Source organism: Trachemys scripta, chromosome 12, assembly GCF_013100865.1.
Source record: "Trachemys scripta elegans isolate TJP31775 chromosome 12, CAS_Tse_1.0, whole genome shotgun sequence".
NCBI lineage: Eukaryota > Metazoa > Chordata > Testudines > Emydidae > Trachemys > Trachemys scripta.
The window spans coordinates 8,496,531-8,516,888 of record NC_048309.1 but is presented as its reverse complement, the minus strand read 5'-3'; the positions used below and the strand labels follow the sequence as shown (position 1 = coordinate 8,516,888).

Genomic DNA, 20,358 nt, shown 5'->3' with positions numbered 1-20,358 from the left:
AAAGTGCCATAATCTTTAGGATCCAAAATCCTAGACCCTTCGATGCTTTGTTAGAAACAAGATAGATAGAAAAACAACAAGGAGTCTGGTGGCACCTTAAAGACTAACAGATTTATTTGGGCTTAAGCTTTCGTGGGTAAAAACCTCACTTCTTCGGATTCATAGAGTGAAAGTTACAGATGCAGGCATTATATGCTGACACATGGAGAGCAGGGAATTACTTCCCAAGTGGAGAACCAGTGTTGACAGGGCCAATTCAATCAGGGTGGATGTAGTCCACTCCCAATAATGGATGAGGAGGTGTCAATTCCAGGAGAGGAAAAGCTGCTTCTGTAATGAGCCAGCCACTCCCAGTCCCTATTCAAGCCCAGATTAATGGTGTTAAATTTGCAAATGAATTTTAGTTCTGCTGTTTCTCTTTGAAGTCTGTTTCTGAAGTTTTTTTGTTCAATGATAGTGACTTTTAAATCTGTAATAGAATGACCAGGGAGATTGAAGTGTTCACTTACTGGCTTATGTATGTTACCATTCCTGATGTCCGATTTGTGTCCATTTATTCTTTTGCGGAGGGACTGTCCGGTTTGGCCAATGTACATGGCAGAGTGGCATTGCTGGCACATGATGGCATATATAACATTAGTGGATGTGCAGGTGAATGAGCCCTTGATGGTGTGGCTGATGTGGTTGGGTCCTCTGATGGTGTCGCCAGAGTAGATATGGGGACAGAGTAGGCAACGAGGTTTGCTACAGGGATTGGTTCCTGGGTTGGTGCTTCTGTGCTGTGGTGTGTAGTTGCTGGTGAGTATTTGCTTCAGGTTGGGAAGTTGTCTGTAAGTGAGGACTGGCCTGCCTCCCAAGGTCTGTGAGAGTGAGGGATCATTTTCCAGGATAGGTTGTAGATCGTGGATAATGCGCTGGAGAGGTTTTAGGTGGGGGCTGTATGTGATGGCCAGTGGTGTTCTGTTATTATCCTTGTTGGGCCTGTCCTGTAGTAAGTGATTTCTGGGTACTCGTCTTGCTCTGTCAATCGGTTTCCTCACTTCCCGAGGTGGGTATTGTAGTTTTATGAATGCTTGATAATAATAATAATAATAAATGGAGATATCCCATCTCCTAGAACTGGAAGGGACCTTGAAAGGTCATCGAGTCCAGCCCCCTGCCTTCACTAGCAGGACCAAGTACTGATTTTGCCCCAGATCCCCAAGTGGCCCCTCAAGGATTGAACTCACAACCCTAGGTTTAGCAGGCCAATGCTCAAACCACTAAGCTATCCCTCCCCCCCAACTTTATCTTCTTGATAAAAAACTTGTAGGTGTTTGTCTCTGTCTGAGGCGTTGGAGCAAATTCGGTTGCATCTTATAGATATATAGCAAATGATTTAATGAAATGGATTGGAAATATTTTAGTGTGTTTTTTTAAGATGGGTGCATTGACACAAGACTGTAGGGACTTAAAACTTATGACTCTGCTGCATTTTTTCAGCTACCCATGAAAAGTGGCACCTTGATTGTGGCCTCTCTCGTTTCCCTACAAAAATGAGAGGGACAATATTATCAACATTCATCGACCTAGATTTATCTTATTCTTCTTGATTATGTTTTTTAAGCAGCCCAGCCAACAGAGTTGGAGAAAGGAGGCAATTTTCCCTAAAACCGAATCATGTCGGTTTTTTTTTTCCTTTTTAATCAAACCAGATACACCCGAAAACAAATCAGGCTGATAAAAACAGAAGTCAGATTTGCGAAGAAAACAGCTGTAGCAGCTAAATGGCTTAAAGCAGAGAATATAGGGAAACAGCATGTGGGACTAATGATGGGTGGTTTTCAGGTTTCAGAATACATTAAGGCATTCTCCCTGTTTATTAAATTGCTCTGGCAGCATTTGACAGCAAAGGTTTTGCAGATTATGAAAGTGCAAGGGACATAACTAGGATTTTTTAAAACTAAAGCGTGGCCTTCGGGTAATCTCCAAGAAGTTACATACTGCAAGAAGGATTTGCTTTGCAGAACTCCAGAGGAGGGCACTTTTTTTTTTCAATATCGTCATTCCCTTTACCTTCTTCATGGCACCTGATTAGGTTTTCTCTAACACTCACTGCCATTGTCATAACAAGGCAAACGCAAACTGTCGGCAGCATGAATGCAACTCTGACATATTTACTGAAGGGCATCTGCTGACAATGACAGTTGCTGTATGGCCACCTAGATATTAAACTTTTGTTGAGTATTTTTCTGCCCTGGAAAAGCTGGAAATAATACAGTAATTTTGCAAAAATTGCCACAGCCAGAATCTTGTTTCTCAATCCTATTTTCAAGTGATTTCTAAAATGAAAATGGAATCTTCTGAGCATAAAGCATACAAAATATTGACATCAGTCGAAAGTGGCAGCTCTTAGATTTAAGTTGCTCTTTGCTTTCTGCTGAGGTAAGAAGGTCACCAAATATAGTTGACCATCATTTAAGCCTCTTGCACTATTACTTTTCGGGTGCCTTATTTTGAGTCTCAGACTCATATGCACAGTGCACATTTCTAAAGCACAATATTTTCTAATACACTAATTTTGGAAAGTCATGAAACAGATGGCTGGGCTCTCCTATTGGAAACAGTTCCACGGAAGGAATTCTAGCATTTGCAAAGTCTGAAAACTTTGACGTTTTCTAAACTAGTCTGGTGCCGGGCTAGTTTAGGTTCAGATCTTGCAATCTATTGTGCCGGGACAAATTGATTTGACTGTACAGAGACCCTATTGACTTTGGCAGGGCTCTGTGCAGGTGTGGCAACCCATCTGCAGGATTGGGGCCTTAATTTTTAAAAGGATACAAAAAAGCACCTGAAAACACTAGTTTCTTTTCTCTCTCCTCCTCTCCTCACCGAACACACACATACACACACCTATAATTTGAAAACAGCCCAACCTTTTATTTTCAATTTGCTCCATGCTTGCTGTGCCTTTTGCCAAGTTTCAGTCAATAAACAAATTGTATGGCCTTGTTATAAAACCCCTGAAAATAGAAAACGCTGACACAAACTTAACTATAGAGGCACAATTTAGAAAGTAGGTGCTTGTGTCAACTTTGAAGAATGAGATGAATTTAAAGGTGCTATTTAGCGATGAAAAAATTCTTTGGGTTTAACAGCTTCTGTTTTTCAATACAGTCTACTCTTTTTCAGGCAGCCATGTGCAAGTAATGGCATTCTCCTAAACCAAACAAATAGAATAAAAAATGATGTGGCCTCTAACCCCACCCTTTGCAACTCATAATCTAGAGCTAGTATCAGGTAAAAACAGAACATGCTTCGCTATTAACCTTAGATACAGAGCATTTTTGAAACATGTTTTCGCCATCTATGGTGCCTGCCCAAGGTCAGAGCATGATAGAAATCTTGGCGGGTGTATGGGGATTGACTGACTACTCTGATTGTGGTATTTTTCAAAAGGCCCCCTTCCTAGCAGAGAAGTGCCTTTTTATATATATATTGCTTGTATGTTTCACAGGAACAGGATGTGTCTGCTGACTTTTTGGTTTGCTTTCCAAAACTTTGATCACACTAATCCAGTGGGTCTCAAACTGGGGCTGCCGCTTGTGTAGGGAAAGTCCCTGGCGGGCCGGGTTGGTTTGTTTACCTGCCCCGTCCGCAGGTCTGGCCAATCGCAGCTCCCACTGGCCGCGGTTCGCTGCTCCAGGCCAATGGGAGCTGCTGGAAGCGGCGCGGGCCGAGGGATGCACTGGCCGCTGCTTCCAGCAGCCCCCATTGGCCTGCAGCGGTGAACCATGGCCAGTGGGAGCCGCGATCGGCCGGACCTGCGGACAGGGCAGGTAAACAAACCGACCCAGCCCGCCAGGGGCTTTCCCTACACAAGCGGCGGCCCCAGTTTGAGAAACACTGCACTAATCTATTGTCTGGTATTCCAGGGGAAAAATTCAACCCACTTGTAAGAAGTATACCAACTGGGAATAGCTGGAGTCCATCACCCTCCAGCCACTTCCCTTCCCCAGGGGACAGACCCTCAGGATTGTCAACCCCAAACAGTAAAAATCATGAGCCAGGCCCCCCCAAAATCATGTTATGGGTTTAAAAAACATGCAATTTTATAATGAATAAATACATAAATACATTCAATAAATGTGGGGTTCTTTTTATTTGCCTTCTTGTCTTCCAGCCTTTAGTGAGCATGTTTCTGAGCTTTCTCCACACCCATAAGGGCTAGAAACTTACCGGTACTTTTTTGAGGTGAGATTTTTCACATGCTCACATGATTCCTGGAACCAGGTCTTCAAGAAAAATACCAAATCCAATACATCTCAGGATAAAATCATGAGATTTGGCAACATTGTGCCTCTGACATGCCTTGTGTACTGGGGACTTCAGGAGGGGAGGTATAGTAGCCCTCAAAACGGTCTTCAGGCCATCCAGGGGCTCTCCTCTACCAGCTGTGTACTAAAAGGAGGTTGTCATTCCCACCCCAGCTGAGCAGCACAAAGGGAACAAACAGGGGCAGAGAATCTGCTCCATTGTGTCCAAGCCGGCTCAGGAGCCAGAGAACAGAACCCAAGAAGGGTTTTGCTCTGTTATTAACTTTATAATCTCTATAGTGAAAAAGATTCATATTGTTTCCACTTTCCTTCAGTGGACTCTTCAAACACTTCCTCATGCAAAAGCACTGGAGTTAACATAACATTATCGAGATGATATAAACACCAGCAGAATGAAGAACTGTGCTTTCAGAAGTAACCACACAAGAAATCCTTAATGTTAAATCACATGTATTAAGATGGATTCACATTTATATTTAAGCTTTTGACACCTATTCCCGGAAAAGCTGAAGCAGGAAAAGAAATGATCAAGTATCTGTCAATTCAGAAGGTGTTTTTTAAAACAAGAAAGTATGCATATCACAGCATTTTAAAAGACAAAGAGTAATAGCTTAGGAAACAAACAGAGATGTATAATATAAGGTGTGAGAGTGTTTTACATGTTTAAATCATTGAGGGAGAGTGTTGGTTTTTTTTAAAGCAGAACTTGTGATTATTAGTCACACTGATAGATGAAACCTATTTATTGAAGGTCAGCTCTCAAAAACTTTGCAGTGTTAAAATGAAAATTCTGGGCTAGGTTGTGGCCTCTGGAATTCTACCTGTCTCAAGAAACCCTGACATACGATGTTTTCAATGCTTTACCAAGATTTATGGAGCATTTTTTCTCACTGACGTGGTATTGTGGGCAGAACCCTCCTGTGCTTTGGCCCGTGAATCAGAGTGAACATTCAGATTGCTCGTGTGAATTATACCTCTACCTCAATATAACGCTGTCCTCAGGAGCCAAAAAATCTTACCGCGTTATAAGTGAAACCGCGTTATATCGAACTTGCTTTGATATCCTCCCCCCCCCCCCCGCCCGGAGCACTGCTTTACCACGTTATATCTGAATTTGTGTTATATCGAGGTAGAGTTGTATTTCTAAGTAAATATTTTGTGTCTCTGGTCTCTTTTGAGTCACAGTAAAAATCAGCACTTGAATGTGGAAATTCACCACTGTGCAGCGGGATAGCACAGGGAGGCATTTGCCCCCCTTAGTCCCATTTAAGTCCTCAAAGTAAAGTTTAGGTGGGCGTTCAGTGGTGATTAGGCTCTGGGCTGGTCCTATGCACAGGAGTGAATTTCAGCCTGTGCATGGATAGCAGGGAAAGTTTCCCATTTAAAGCTGATCTGTTTATGCCAGCTTTTCGCATGTACTTCCTGTAGGTGAAATATTATCTGTTTGAACAATATTGTAATTGAATTGCATTGAGTAACAAAGCAATGTAAATCAGTCTGATTTGGTCTTCACTTACAAAAGTGGCAAATGGGAGGAGAGAGAATACATGAGAGTGTTCGTGGAAGTTGGATTTAGATGGTCCATAGGTATTATACTGGCCCCCTTCATGGGGTGCATTTTATCCTGTGGGAGTAGAAATTTTAGGGAATAAAAAAATAACATTATTACCGTAAGCCACTGGACCTAGTGTGACACTCTGGAACCCTCTTGTAGCATGGAACTCGGAGGGAGGAGCACAGGTTGCAGGAGGGAAGAGTTTGAAGGAGGCACCAGGAAGTCAGTCTGTTTGCACATGGCTTTAAGGCTAGCTGCAGTGGCAGCATCTCTGTAAATAGTTCTCTTAATAAAGACCCAATTTAGTTTTAGAAACATGGAGTCTCTCACGTTATTACCCAGCACATGGTAAATGAAACACACCTCTGGAGGGGCTGGGCCACGTGCAGAGGTTGATGATCCTTGACGAACCTGGCTGTATCTTTTAGCTCAGGCACTAGAGACTCATGCTTTAAGAGGAAGCGGTCCCAGGTTTGATCCCCCCTGCCAACAACCCACCCAAAGACATGACCTGTCACTATAGTGAAAAAGAAAAAGGGCAGATTTTCAAAAGGGCTTAGCACCCACAACCTGGGGCAGATTTCAAAAGGAACTCAGTCCCCATTTAGGCACCTAAATGAAGGGATCAGATTTTAAAACACACCCATTCATTGACAGAACAGTGAGAGTGCTGGATGCTCTGAACATTTTTTGAAATCTGTCTGCTTTGTTTAGCTTCCTGAATGGGAGTTAAGCAATTTGGAAACCTGGCCCTATATTGAGGTGTGTCTAAGAGGGAGCTGTTGTGTGCTAAACTCTTTTAAAAATCTGTCCTCCTGAGCTTTATTTAAGTGATTGATAATTAGATCTCTCTGCAGAAACTATTTTCAGTACAGACAGACAATTTTTTAAAAACCTGACTTTCCTGATTGGGCTACAATATTTATTACATTCACAAGGCCATTGGATAACGCAAGATACCTTATACTGGAAAGCAAATACCAAGTTATTATTGGCCCAAAAATAAATTAACCAAAGAGAATTACACTAGGTTTACGTTCATTGGCATTCAGCATTACTGCAGTAGTATGAAGCAGATAAAAAACACATAAATATCAGAAGAGAAGATGTAAGGATAGATGTGAGAAGAAATAGGAAATTTCAACACCTATAGATTTTCTCTTTCTTTCTCCAATAATTCCCCACTCAGAAGCAATACCCCTGTAACCTTATATTGCTTTAACAAACAAGGTGGTAAATTTAGCCAGACACCCACTCCTAGGAAAGTGGTAATTACACCGCTACCTCGATATAACGCGACCCGACATAACACGAATTCGGATATAACGCGGTAAAGCAGTGCTTCCGGGGGGTGGGGCTGCGCACTTCGATGGCTCAAAGCAAGTTCAATATAACGCGGTTTCACCTATAACACGGTAAGAATTTTTGGATCCCGAGGACAGCGTTATATCGAGGTAGAGGTGTAATTGGAAAATATTTTAACTGTGCTTTGAAAATGTAGGTCTGAATTTTGCAAACTCTGTCCACTAATGTGGACTAATTTAATCACATAATTACTGTATTTCTGGACTTTGACATACAGTTCCCAATTTGCATGCATTACAGGTGTATATTGGGAACACATTTGTGTGCATAAAACAACTGTGCACGCACTTTTGAAAATTTGGACCATAAATCACATATAGGTTTTATTTATTGTTGCTTTTTGCCTCAAAAATGCCCAATTCCTTTAGAGCCTCTTTGTAAATATATTCTATTCTTGTTTATAAACTCTCACAACAATAACTTGTGCTGCCAGGTTCTTGGAAAAGGTATCTGTCATGCCAGTCTGGGTCTTGATGGAGATAGCCACATGGAATAACTGTAATTTTGTTCAGGTCAAAGATTCCTTTGTTTTTGGCCATGTAACTTGCCAGCTCAGTGATATTGATTTGTGTTAAGAAAAGGGGTCATAAAATAGAAAACCTCTCCACTTAATTCCTTGTTGCAAAAACATGTAGTGATTTTTGGACAGAAAATTGTTCTGTTTTTTTTTTTCAAAATTGTTTGTACATAGAGCATGCCAGGAGATCTGATTTTCTGCTATCCCCATACTTTACAAGTAACTTCACCATGATCCAAAAAGACTCTGTTTTGTTATGTTTTTAATATTTTGAATCACTTATTAAAATAATACATAAGATCTGTGATATTTTTACCGGGATGGAAATACGAAGTTTGTTTGCAGTGTTGTTGTACCCATGTTGGTTCCAAGATATGAGAGAGACAAGGTAGATGAGGTAATATCTTTTACTGGACCAACTTCTTTTGGTGGAAGATACACGCTTTTGAGCTCCACAGAGCTCTTCTTCAGGTCTGGGGAAGGTAATCAGAGTGGTCTGAGCTAAACACAAGTTGGGACAGATTGTTAAGCTTAAGGAGTAGTGCAGGTTGTAGGTGGCCACTTGAAGTGAAGTGGGAAATTGAGGGCTAGATTGTTACTGTGGGTTTGAAGTAGGCAGTTAAAGGTACCAGGCAGTATGTTGTGTTACAAATTATTGTAATGATCCATAAAGCCAGTGTCCCTGTTGTGTCACTGGAACCCCTATGGGGTATAATCAAACAGATGGGGACCACATACTGAAAGAAATCTTTCCCAGACCCCCTATTCTATCCTTCACACAACACCTCAGCCTTGCCAAGCTCATCATCAGAAGCCAGTTCCTCATAGACCAGGACACACCAACTCAAAGCTAGACCCTGCTAGAGCATCAGATGCAAAACCTGCAGACATATCTCCACTGCTATGATGATCAATAACCCCCCACAACATACCTTTCAAGATTCATGGGTTCCTACACACGCCTCTCACAACATGTGGAGTACGTCATCCAGTGCACCAAATGCCCCAATAACAATTGTGTGGATTAAACCAGGCAATCAATACTCTTTCAAATGAGCTTGCATAGAAAAATGATAATTGACAAAAACACTCTGTCGCCCATGGATGAAAGCTTTTCACAAAGTGATCACTCCATATCTGATCTTTCAATACTCATGCTTAGAGGAAACCTGCTCAACACCCTCAAAATGTGAGCCTGTGTACCTAAATTCATAACTCTGCTAGACACCAAAACCCTGGACCATGGATTTCCTTCCCCAGACTTGAAGAAGAGCTCTGTGTAGCTTGAAAGCTTGTACCTTTCACCAACAGAATATAAAGTGAGTCATATTAAGCCTAAGAAAGCATCCAGAATCGGTATAATAAGCAGTATGCAACATTTCACATTTTCAGAATGAAGTTGATGGGAAGTGATAGTTTATCCTATTACTGACGCAAATGGTCTCACTCCTTGGCAAACGACCAAGCTATGCACCACTTAAATCCTCCCAAACCCTCAAAATAGGGTTTACAATGGGACTTCAATGATATAATAGGCCTTGTGCTGGCCCTCTGCACAGCAGAGAAATTCAGATATAGGCAAATCACTTAGGCATATGCTTAACTTTAAGCATGTTAGTAGTCCCATTGAAGCCAGTGGAAATGGATCCAAACCTAATGCCTCAGGTTTTACAAACCACATACTCCTATATTTTGTCTGTCTGTAGGTTTAATACAATTTGAGGTTCCAACCATAGTGCTGTAGCATTTTCCATTTGTTAGAAACTTTCTTTAGTAGTTCAGACAACACATGTTCCCTTATCTACCCTAGACCCAGTGGGCTAGATCCTCAGCTGGTGGAAATCAGTGTCTCCTTTATTGATTTTCAGCAAAGCTTTATACCAGCAGTTTGCTTCTCACCCTATGTCCCTGACTGACAGCTACATCCAAGACAGGCCTTTTTTTATTCCCTGGGTCCCTCACTATCTGTCGTTAGGACATGCTTCAAGCCTCACTGACTTTAGCTGCTCTGTAGTGTTTTTGACTGGGTTTGGATCCCCTACCCTTGTTTTTGTATCCATTGCACTTTTGTTTTCTCTCTTCCTCTTCCTAGCTTGAGAATAATCTCTCCATGGGTGGGGTCATTTGACTGTTGAATTTGTTGTGCTTGTGCTGCATTTTTTTCATTGTCCAGCTTTGTATTGTATTTAGTTGCCTTGTTCCCTGTTTTTATTTTTCCTTCCTTTAATATTCTGTGTTTGGGTTTTGTTTGTGTGTTTTATACTATCGGTAGATGTTTCACAAGAGGCACCTTATTAAATAAATAAACTGTGCTATCAGTCTGGTGTTATCAAGAGAGGGTCTTTAGGTATCGCAAATGAATGGCAGGTTCTGAGCTATTACAAAAAGAAAAGCAAGATAATGAAGTAATAAAACTTTTTAAAATGAGACTTTCTGGTCCCTTATCTGGTATTCTGTCAGATGATTTTTCTCAAGAAATGTTCTTCAAAGCAAATTTTTATTTATTTAAGCAACTTAAATAAATAAACAAACAAACAAACAAGGAAATAAACCAAGAATTAAAGGTAATAGGAGTTTTGCAGGTTTAGCCCTAATATGAATTAATACCATTTAGATTTTCAGCCTAGCATGGAGCCTAGTGTGACCTTATCCAAGGTCTGGTTCATTCTTGGAGTTCAGAGTAAAGTTTGCATTAACAGTGTCATGAGTTTCTGAATTGCTTTTGACACAGAAACCAAACTGCCTTTGTAGTGCCCTACCTGGAGGCAAGACAGAAAGACAAGAGCAGTGAGTGGCTCTGACAGTCCCAGGTTGTTCCAATGGATAAACCTGTAAGTGGTAGCCTCTAAGCCCAACAGCTATTGAAAGGGTCGGGTTGCAAACAAGGTAAAATAGAAAGCTGCAACTTAAAAAAAAGAAAGAGAGAGAGAACCCACAGATGAGGAATGTTTTATCTCCCTGTTCTTTCATGGAAAGTAAGGAACATTTTTCTTCTGCTATGTTACTGAGGCACTGAAGCCTTTATAATAGTGTGCAACAGCTATGCCATCAAATAAGAAATGCTTTAAATTGCTTCACATCTCGCTGCAGTGATGAACATTGGAAGTGGTGTCACCATTTTAAATGCAGACATTGTTGAACTGTGGTCTTTAATATGGACTTCCATCTGATTTTTCTAATTTTTGTGAAATCTGATTACTTTTAAATCTCCCTCCCCACAATCCTCCTCCTCCTCCCACTCCCTCCATTGCTTGAACCTCATTAAAAAGATAATTCAGCCCAGGGGCGTAGCCACGGGTGGGCCTGGGTGGCCTACCGCCCACTCACTTAACATCCAGGCCCACCCAAATCTGAGCAGGGGTATAGTGCTGCCATGGCAGCCCGGAGCGTCACTTGGGCACCTGAAATCCAGGACGGAGCTATGCGCCCACCCTTCAGAAAGCTACACTCCAGCAGCTCTGCCCTGCCATTTTCTGAGCCCCCCCATTCCCTCAGCTCAGCAGGTGAAGCCCTGTGTCTGGAGGCACCAGGGCTAGGAAGAGAGCGTGGCATCAGGGGAGAAGCTGAACTAACACAAAAAAAACGAGGAGTCCTTGCGGCACCTTAGAGACTAGATGATGAAGTGGGTTTTAGCCCACGAAAGCTTATGCCCAAATAAATTTGTTAGTCCCTAAGGTGCCACAAGGACTCCTCGTTTTTTTGCTGATACAGACTAACACGGCTACCGCTGAAACCTGAACTAACACAGTCTGTCGTTGCCCATCCACCCAAACGTTGGAGCTCACCCAAATTTCCACTCCTAGCTATGCCACTGAGTCAACACATGATCATTGGGCTGTATACAAACACTAATATCGATCATGTAAATTCGAGAGAGAGAGGGAGGGAGAGAGAGAACTAAATAATAAATAAAGAGAGAGCACATTCATTAATAATGACACTGTGCTTCTATTCTACAGCACCTTAGGATTTCAAAGCGTTTTACAAACATTAATTGACTACACCTGGGAGGAAGGCACTATTATCCCTATAGATGGGAAACCTTAGGCTTAACCACAGTTTCCTGGCACGCAGTCCTGTGACTTGACCAATTCCTCCCTGGTATGTTTTTATACAAAACAGGAGGCCTCGTCCCAGGCAGTATAAATTAACATGGCCCCACTACTGCCTCCAACATGGGTTTCAATTACAGTGGGCCAGTGAAAACTGGTATGTGATGTCAGGTATTGTTACACCAGTCAGCGAGTTAACACCTGTCATTGAAAGCCCCCAGAGTGAGGCTAAGACTGAAATTCTGGCCTCCATTTTATACCAGCAAGGAAGATACGGGAAGAAACAGGGAAGTTCCATTATTGCAACAATATCTGAACAATGAGAAGGAAACCAAATCGACCTCATCCTCACTAGAAACTTTCAGTTTTCTTACGTTGAAATAACTACTTGTAACATCAGCGGATGGAAACAAAACAGGGTTTCAGCTCATTTTCACCACAAAAACATCATACCTACATGCACTTTAACATGCCAGCTGCTCTAGCAATGTTCGTCTCCCCATTCATTTTTCTTCATTGGCTTCCTTCACCTTCCTTGTCCTGACCATCTAAGCCCTGCACATATTAGTTCTTGTGTAACACTCTGCCTCTATCTTTCACTCACCTCAGTCTCCCCTTTACTTCCCCAAGTCACTCAATTAGTTGCCTTGTGTCTTAGTTTTCTTCCATGTAGCTTCATATGCCTTGAGCTCACTGAGCACAATCCAACGTGCCTCCATCTTTTCCTTCTTGTCATCCCTCCTCAAAATGCACCTTCCCCAAATGACCTATAGATTCCAGAATCTTTCCCACCATAGAACAGACGTGTGAGCCAAAGAATGGCAGCATGATGCGCTTAGAGATTGTGGCTTAATGCTTAGCTTCGCTTTTCAGTCAGACTGATTTTGATTGGCTCACTTCCTCATTTTTTTCACGTCATTTAAACTGCACACACTTCATGCAAGGGAACTGGTTTTCATACCTGTCTCTAGCCTAGTTTGGATACTGTTAGTACTATATTGATCAATAACAATACATCTTGCAGTCCCAAAAGGAGACATATCACTGGATGCAACTCTAAAGATTAGGAGTTTTGTCTTGGTTCAACTGAGTATTCAGAAGTTTAGATGATTCCTGTGGTGTTTTGTCCACATATAAGGTGAGGGCCAATTTTTGTGCTAGTCAATATAGGTTCTTATACCAACCTCATCACCATAGAATATGAGTTATTTCCAGTAGTTTGTTAAGTGACAAACATCTGATATTCACAGTTGGTTCTTTAAGGGTGGTTCTTTAAATTAACCAAACTGTTTGGTACAGCCAAAAAGTTTAGGTTTGGTTTAACTGGAGTTTGCGGCAAACATTGAATTGGTTCACTTTTATTTATTAATGTTAATTTACTCCTCCCTGATCACCCATGACTGTTGTGAGTATTAAGAAAGGAAACAGATCAGCGCGTGGTGGAAATTCAGTTCTAAATGATTCCCAGTAAGGATGGGACTGAAAGCACATTGCTAATGAAAAATAGCACAGGTAAAACACAATAACCAATAAGTGATACATTACACTTCCTGTGCTTGTTAAAATCCCCCTTACCGTGAATGTTAGCTTTTTCTTGAATTGCTTTTTCATATGTAGCATGCTTTCCCCACTGACCTTGCTGAGTTGGCTAAGCACAAATTTGTCATTTGTCTGGCAAAATGTTTGTGTCCTATATCTTTTTTTGCCTACTGCTTTAATACTGCCCTTCTCTTGATTAAGAAGAAATGGGCATCTTAGGCTGACATTAATTCTACCATCAAAAGAGTAAATAAAAAAGCTCCTTTTTCTAGGCTGCTTTATACAAATGTCACTATACATTTTAAAATACACTCTGCGTTCCCATGCTCCAGTCTTTTGAAATGAAAACCAAGTTAAACTTCCTTATGCTGCATTTCAATGATAATGGGTCACTTACAGAGAGTGAACTGGAGAAAACAGGTATACAGAGAACAGTTCTGTGTGGAAAGCTCTCTGCGACTCACATACATTGTGAAATGCTTTAGTTTTATTGTAGGGAAAACGCTGGATTAAGAATAACACATCTTAAATTCTTTCCCCTTGTCACTGTCACTTCAGTAGGGGTCCAATTCTGAAATCCTTACTTAGTTTGGCCTGAATAGGGAATAAGTGAGAACTTAGTAAGAATGCCAAGGTTTGACTATAGGAGGAAAATCATTCACCCATGATCTGCACATAGAGGTGACCCTCTGTGACTGTATCTTCCCCTTTGCATGTGGCTCAGAGGACAGAATGGGTGGGCAGATGGAGGTCTGGGCCAAAGCTGGGGGACAAGCATCATCTCTTTTCTAACTGCATGGAGACTGCACTAAAAAGTTAATGCAGCCTGAGTCTGTACAACTCTTCCCCTCTCCTCCATTCTGTGAAAACCCAATCTAAAGGGGAAGTCCCAGGAGCAGTGACAAGCAGAGAAAACTGCATTGTCCATGAACCAAAGGGCCAGCAAAGAACCCTAGAACCAGCTCAGAAGGTCTCCACTGAATCCCCAAGATTTGTGCAGATTTCATGGGATCTCTAAGGCTGAAATCTTTTGCTGTTTCTACATGGCAAATCCTATTCTCCAACGGGACTGAGGACAATTCCATGAGGGAAAGTTCTCCCTTCTCTTTCAGCTCATCCCATGGTTTTCCATGAGAGAGGTCAGTTTCCCCCTTCCAGGTTATCAAAAGTGAAGTGATTATAAAAATATTATTTACTCTTCCATGTTTATGCTATGTGTCTCCTTTTTATTTTTCATTTGTGTTGGACAATGAAAACAGACTAGTTGTTTGCACTTTTATTTATAGTTATTTCACTTTCTGCTTCTCATGAAATAGCATGTGGTGGCAACATTTAGATTTCAAACTCTGCAGAAGAATGATTGACTCCCAAAAACCAACTGTGATTGAGTTTTACCTCTGTTCAAGTGTGTAATGAAAATATTTCTTCTAATCCTAGGTTTTATAAAACCAATTTATCAGAGCTAGTTGGAAAATTGAGGGGGAAGAAGTTCCCTGTGGAAAATTTCAACAAACATTAAATGTTTTTTTTTCAGCAAAACTTTCAGTGGAAAAACTTCACCTTTCTGTCCAAAACTGAAAAAATGTCAGTTTTCAGTAACCAAAAACTGCTAAAAAACTGAAAACTGTTTTCAGCCCCAAAAAGGCACTTTCTGACAAAGTGAAAATATTAAAAAAGCAGACACTTGCAAAACATTTTTGCTTAGTCAATTACCACATTTTTCATAAAAATAAAAAGTTTTGAAGGTAAATTTTGCCCAACCCTGTGACTGACATTTTGAGTCCAAATAACTCTTGGTATTCCTTTAAGTTACAAATGTGTGGGGTGGAATAACTCAAGACATATTAAATGGTATTTTTTGTCTCTTTTTTCTCTTCCAGAAAGTTCAGCAGTACACAGTCATCGTTCAGGCTACAGATATGGAAGGAAATCTTAACTATGGTCTCTCAAACACAGCAACTGCAATCATTACGGTGACAGATGTGAATGACAACCCACCAGAATTCACTGCCAGTACTGTGAGTATCAATACATCAGCACAATGATGCATGCACACACAATGTGTTTGTAACTCATGGACATTTGATATTGCTCATCTCTGTTTGCTGGTTTGGCAGACAGAATAAAAACTTGATAAATAACTGTGTAACAAAGACTTTCAGAGGGAAAAAAGAGAGAGAGAGATTCCTGAACTAGCAATGCTGTTTGGCTACTAGTTTCACTGAGATACTGAAGAAACAAAGAATGTGGCAAGGATAGTGTCTACTTTCACTAAGGAGGTTGCAGTGGTGTCACAGCAAGTGGTAGTAGACACATCAGACTTTATTACTTATGAGCTAAACCCTGAACTATATTTTGTAGCTTGGGTTAAATTTCAAAAGAAGAAATAGATAGTCTGAATGGTAACACTTAGTCATCCATACGTATTTCACTGATAACTGTAACAGATGTCTTAGTTGTGCAGGCAGTAAATGCATTAAACCATAGTGCATCTGTTTTTAATTAGCTCAAAATCCTTCATATACTAGTGCAATATGTGTTTATCCGATTCTGCTCCAAGACCATTGGTCTAACTTCTTTGACTGGGAAAAATAAAGAGATTGCAGTGGACAAGGTAATGTAAGGAACGGGGGGTGGGAGATAAAAAGGTAATAAAAGAATTTAATTGATCTCTTTACCAAAAATAAATGCAGGAATTAATGATATATCAGGAACTCAGAGAAGTGCAGTATTCTGAATGTGCATAATGATGTCATGCTGAAATAATGATAAATAATGAATTATTAGCTTTCAGTTGTTTACATTAGTAATAAGGTCAGCTATTAAGAAAAGCAAAGTTTCAGTTGCAAAGGAAAAATATGTCTCAAAATGCAACCAAAGTGCTAAAAAATCATCTTGAGCCTCCTACTTGAACATCACTGAAGATATGGGACTATAGAGTCCAGAGAGATGGAACAGTGCCTTTTCTTCAGCACCATTTAAAGCCAAAATTGTACTGTGTATCATGTCACTGAGTGCTCTTGTAGATATATGGAGGGGGTTCATGCTACTTCTGTATGATACTGAATGATACTATTCTATAAGGTACATCAATAGTTGTTAGCACAGAGCCAAACTCTGGCCTCAGTTACACCCACGAAACTCCGCTGAACTCATTGGGCTTCTACGGGTATAACTGAAAGCACAATTTGGCTCATGATTCCAGACCTGCAAGGTGCTGAGTGTCTCAAAGAAGGTGCTGAGTTCCTTCATCTTCCACTGATGTTAGGGAAGAGAGCGTTTCACAGGCACCTGATGAAACCCAGCACTTGCCATGGAAGTAACTCAGCTTTCAGTATCTGAGATTGTTAGCCCAGAGCATACAGAGTATGTCTCACCATAGGGTGTATGTGATGATGTTTGTCGTGGTAATATATTTAATGGGATATTTTCCATTTAGTATATTAAAGAATGTATTTACGCATATGACACATGCAGTTCTAGTAGAACCATAGAAAGCAGAGATGGATCTTGGGTTATCTAGTCCATTCTCCTGCCGGCGTAAGATTGCTTCCTCCTATACAATTCGTAGAGTCTTATCCAGTCTGGTTTTCAATATCCCAAGCAATGAGTCTTTCCACCACAAAAATATATATGCCCCAGCATGCTAATGCTTTGGGGGAACCTTATGCTGCCAGGTAAATACTTCTTCCTCCTTAATTTGAGTGAAAAAGTGCTGACATCTAGTGGCCAAGTTGTTTAAGCACAGATGTGAATGTCTTAAAGATATCTCAGAAAAACTGGTACTTGTCTCCAAGTAAAGTTAATAGAGGAAATTTAAAGTGACTGGTAACTCCTTGGCATGAACATTAACCCTGTTATGAGTGATCATATGGCTCTGTTACAGTTTTCTGGAGGAAACCGTGTATTTATATTGTGAGACTTGTGAGATAAAGGAGCATATGTTAAAAATCTTACCAAGACTTTATTTATCCAGAACTGAATTTGACAGAGGGGAGCTCATGGAAAATTGCATTCAGGTAAATTCTGGGTATTTAAAGTCTCAGCAGGCATCAGATCCAGAAGGGATAAAAGCTACTAAGACAATTATCCGTAGAATCAGGTTAAATGGATCAGAAAATTCTACTCTTCCCCTAAGCAGGAATGATTTGTACCATCATTTCTCTAATTTCAATCACTGAAGAAAGAGTTTTGCAAGGGCAAAAATGCCCCTTTATACAGTACCAAGTGGGACTGTGAATAATTCATACCTGAGGATATTTTATAGTGATATTACCTCATGATTCTCTAGTAAATGTGATCTTTAATACTGTATCCTCCTGGGTATTGTAAAGATCCCATTACTGGTGGGTACAAAAATGCCATCTGATCTTTACCTTTGGCTACCACAGGTAAAATCATCAGTCCGATAATTCTAATTAAACCTGAAGTGAACTGCTTTGCTCCCCCGGCCAACTCTGAAATGTATTCTTATGCCTCCCTTGTGCTTTAAACAAAAAAAAAAGGTTCCACTAAATCCACAGCTTCTTTAAGGGTAAGAACGCATACCGTGCCTTTTAAAAGATATTTCTGCACTGAACTACAATCAAAAACAAAATAGGCTGAACAATTGAAATGGTGGTTTGCTCTTGGAAAGTTGCCAGATGAGAGGAAATCAAGGATGATATTCAGCGCAGAAACATACAAAAGCACACCCTATAGTGTTCCTAAATTACCTGTCATTCAAACTGCGTGGTTTTAGACTTAATAGTTTCTGGCTATAAATGTAGCCCAGGAGGACGTTGCAACATGCTGGTGTTACAGCTCATGTGTTCAGCAGCAGGAATTAATGTTACTATGTAAAATTTAACAACTGGAAAGGAGGAGAAAACCAACCACGGTGGTGGTCAAAAATCAGGCAAATTGTCTGCTTGTAAGACTGATTTTACTATAAGTATATATCAGATGAAGTTTTAGACCCAAGTGACAGATTTATGCATGTCAGAATTACACACCAAGGCCAAAAAAGGTTATATTATATTATGATCAAAAAGGGTTTTGGTTAAAGAGCACCAAAAAAGAGTCACAGCTGCACTGTCATAAAAGCTTTGTGCTAGATGTGGAATGAAAGAGAAGTAGTAAAGTCAGGCAAGAGCTGTTTAAAACTATAAAGTGAAAATGGTATGATAAAACCCAGAAATGATTGGTTTCTAAGTAAATACCAGACCAAAGTATTTATCATATCCCTTAATATATCACCTGGAAGACATAGGAGAGAGGGTCTTCTCTTGTAAAGGGTTCTGAAGCCATATGGGAGAGGGATTTGCCATCTCCAGGAGGAATGAACTCTTTAAATAGCATATTTGTCATTGTTGGGGACAGCCTACCCTACCTGCTTCTCTTGTATCTTATCTCACTTTGTGGCAGCAGAAAGCAGCTGGCAGTGGGTGTGCATCATGTTGGATGCTTCTGCGTTTGGAACCGCCAGATCTACACTGAAACAATATGGCACCTCGTGCAACTGTTGATCTTCTTAGATAGAATTGACCCAAGGCATTACTGGGTAACTACGTTTTTAATGCACTGGAGTTGTGCAGTACCATGAGCTGCTGAAAACTCTTCTGACCAAGGGATGGATATTTGCAACCCATTCTTTTTTCTAAAATGTTTTTCGTGTGAATTTAGTGCTTGCGAAAGGTTAACAGAATTAGCCCTACGGATTAAAGTTTTCTGTCTGCAAAAGATGTAAGGGAACAGCATTGGCTGTTGGAACATTCTCCATGTTGCCTCAACAATGTGCATCCCCCAGTCCTGGATGGTTCTCCACTAGGGGTCAGAGGGTTTTTTAATCTTCTTGCTCAGTCAGTCTTTGTCCCTTCTGCTTGGAGTGCCACCAAAGGTAGCAATTAGACCCAATTCTAGTAGTGGTTTTTGTGATATATGGATAGCTGTCTATTGGGAGCCATTGGTCAGATCCTCAGCTGGAATAAATTGTCTTAGCTTCACTGAAATCAACTGAACAAGACTGAAAAGGTCCAGTAGGGAGTTTTACCAGGACAATTGACACGAAGACAGTTGCAGTAAACTGAGATATTGCAATCAATATACAGTATAAGTTCAGTTATCCACACTTCCTGTTATCTATAACAAAGTCATATTCCCTGAGATATTTTAATTATATGTAAAATTCCCTATATTATCCCAGACCTTTATTATCCCCACTTATCCAGTATCCTTCATGATCAGAAACGTTACAATTGTAACGCATTTCCACAGAACCTTAACTATGCCTCTGGCCAGACTCTCCTCTCAGATACGGGAGGTGCATTGAATCATGTCACACAAATTAGCATTGATTCTGGGAATGATAAATTGATGAGTGCTGTGTTTCTGAATTGGGATTTGGGAGCACAATGTTGGCTAGTCCCAGGTGTATGTAAATCACTGAAATGGTTGGATTTTCGAAGACTGAAAAACTGGATTTAATTACAATGCAATCTATAACTACCTACTGGACAGGATGCCTTTCTGCCGTTCTACCCATGACACAGTTAATAGCCATCCAAGGGTTTCCACTTTAAGTAAGTAAATGCTTAATCAGAGAGGAGGGGAAGTAAAGGGAGTTCCATGCCCACACTCCACTCACATGAAGTCTATTTTTATCATATTCAATCAGGAACAATCAGGCACAAAGTGGAGATGCAGATGAATTTGCATGATCAGACTTCTGTGACTTAAATGTTAATTAAAAGTTATTTTAAATTTGCCTACTGTGCAGAACTTGTTTTTATAGTAGCCCATGGAAGGGAAATATTATTTAGCAAGTGCTGAAGTGCTCATGATTGGCAGAGCTGTGGATTCTTGGGAAAACTTGCCTTACAATCAAGATGTTCTTTAGGAGGGAACATAGAGAAAGAGAGAAACTGGGCTATTCCAGTTCTCTAAGCTCCTGAGTCTTAGGAGGTCTTATTTAAAGCTACTTTAAAATTTGCCCTTTGGCACTGCTTTAAGAATCCGCTCTTCCAGTGCTGAATC

The 20,358-nt window shown here is 40.6% G+C and overlaps 1 protein-coding gene across 1 annotated transcript in view; it reads left to right on the top strand.

Annotated features, from left to right (window-relative positions):
* The window catches only part of CDH4 (cadherin 4), a 658,708-nt gene that overhangs the window by 574,136 nt on the left and 64,214 nt on the right, over nucleotides 1–20,358 (top strand). Inside the window, exon 8 of the mRNA XM_034787039.1 lies at nucleotides 15,225–15,362. Coding sequence (XP_034642930.1) covers nucleotides 15,225–15,362 — 138 coding nt within the window. The remainder of the gene's footprint in view (nucleotides 1–15,224; nucleotides 15,363–20,358) is intronic.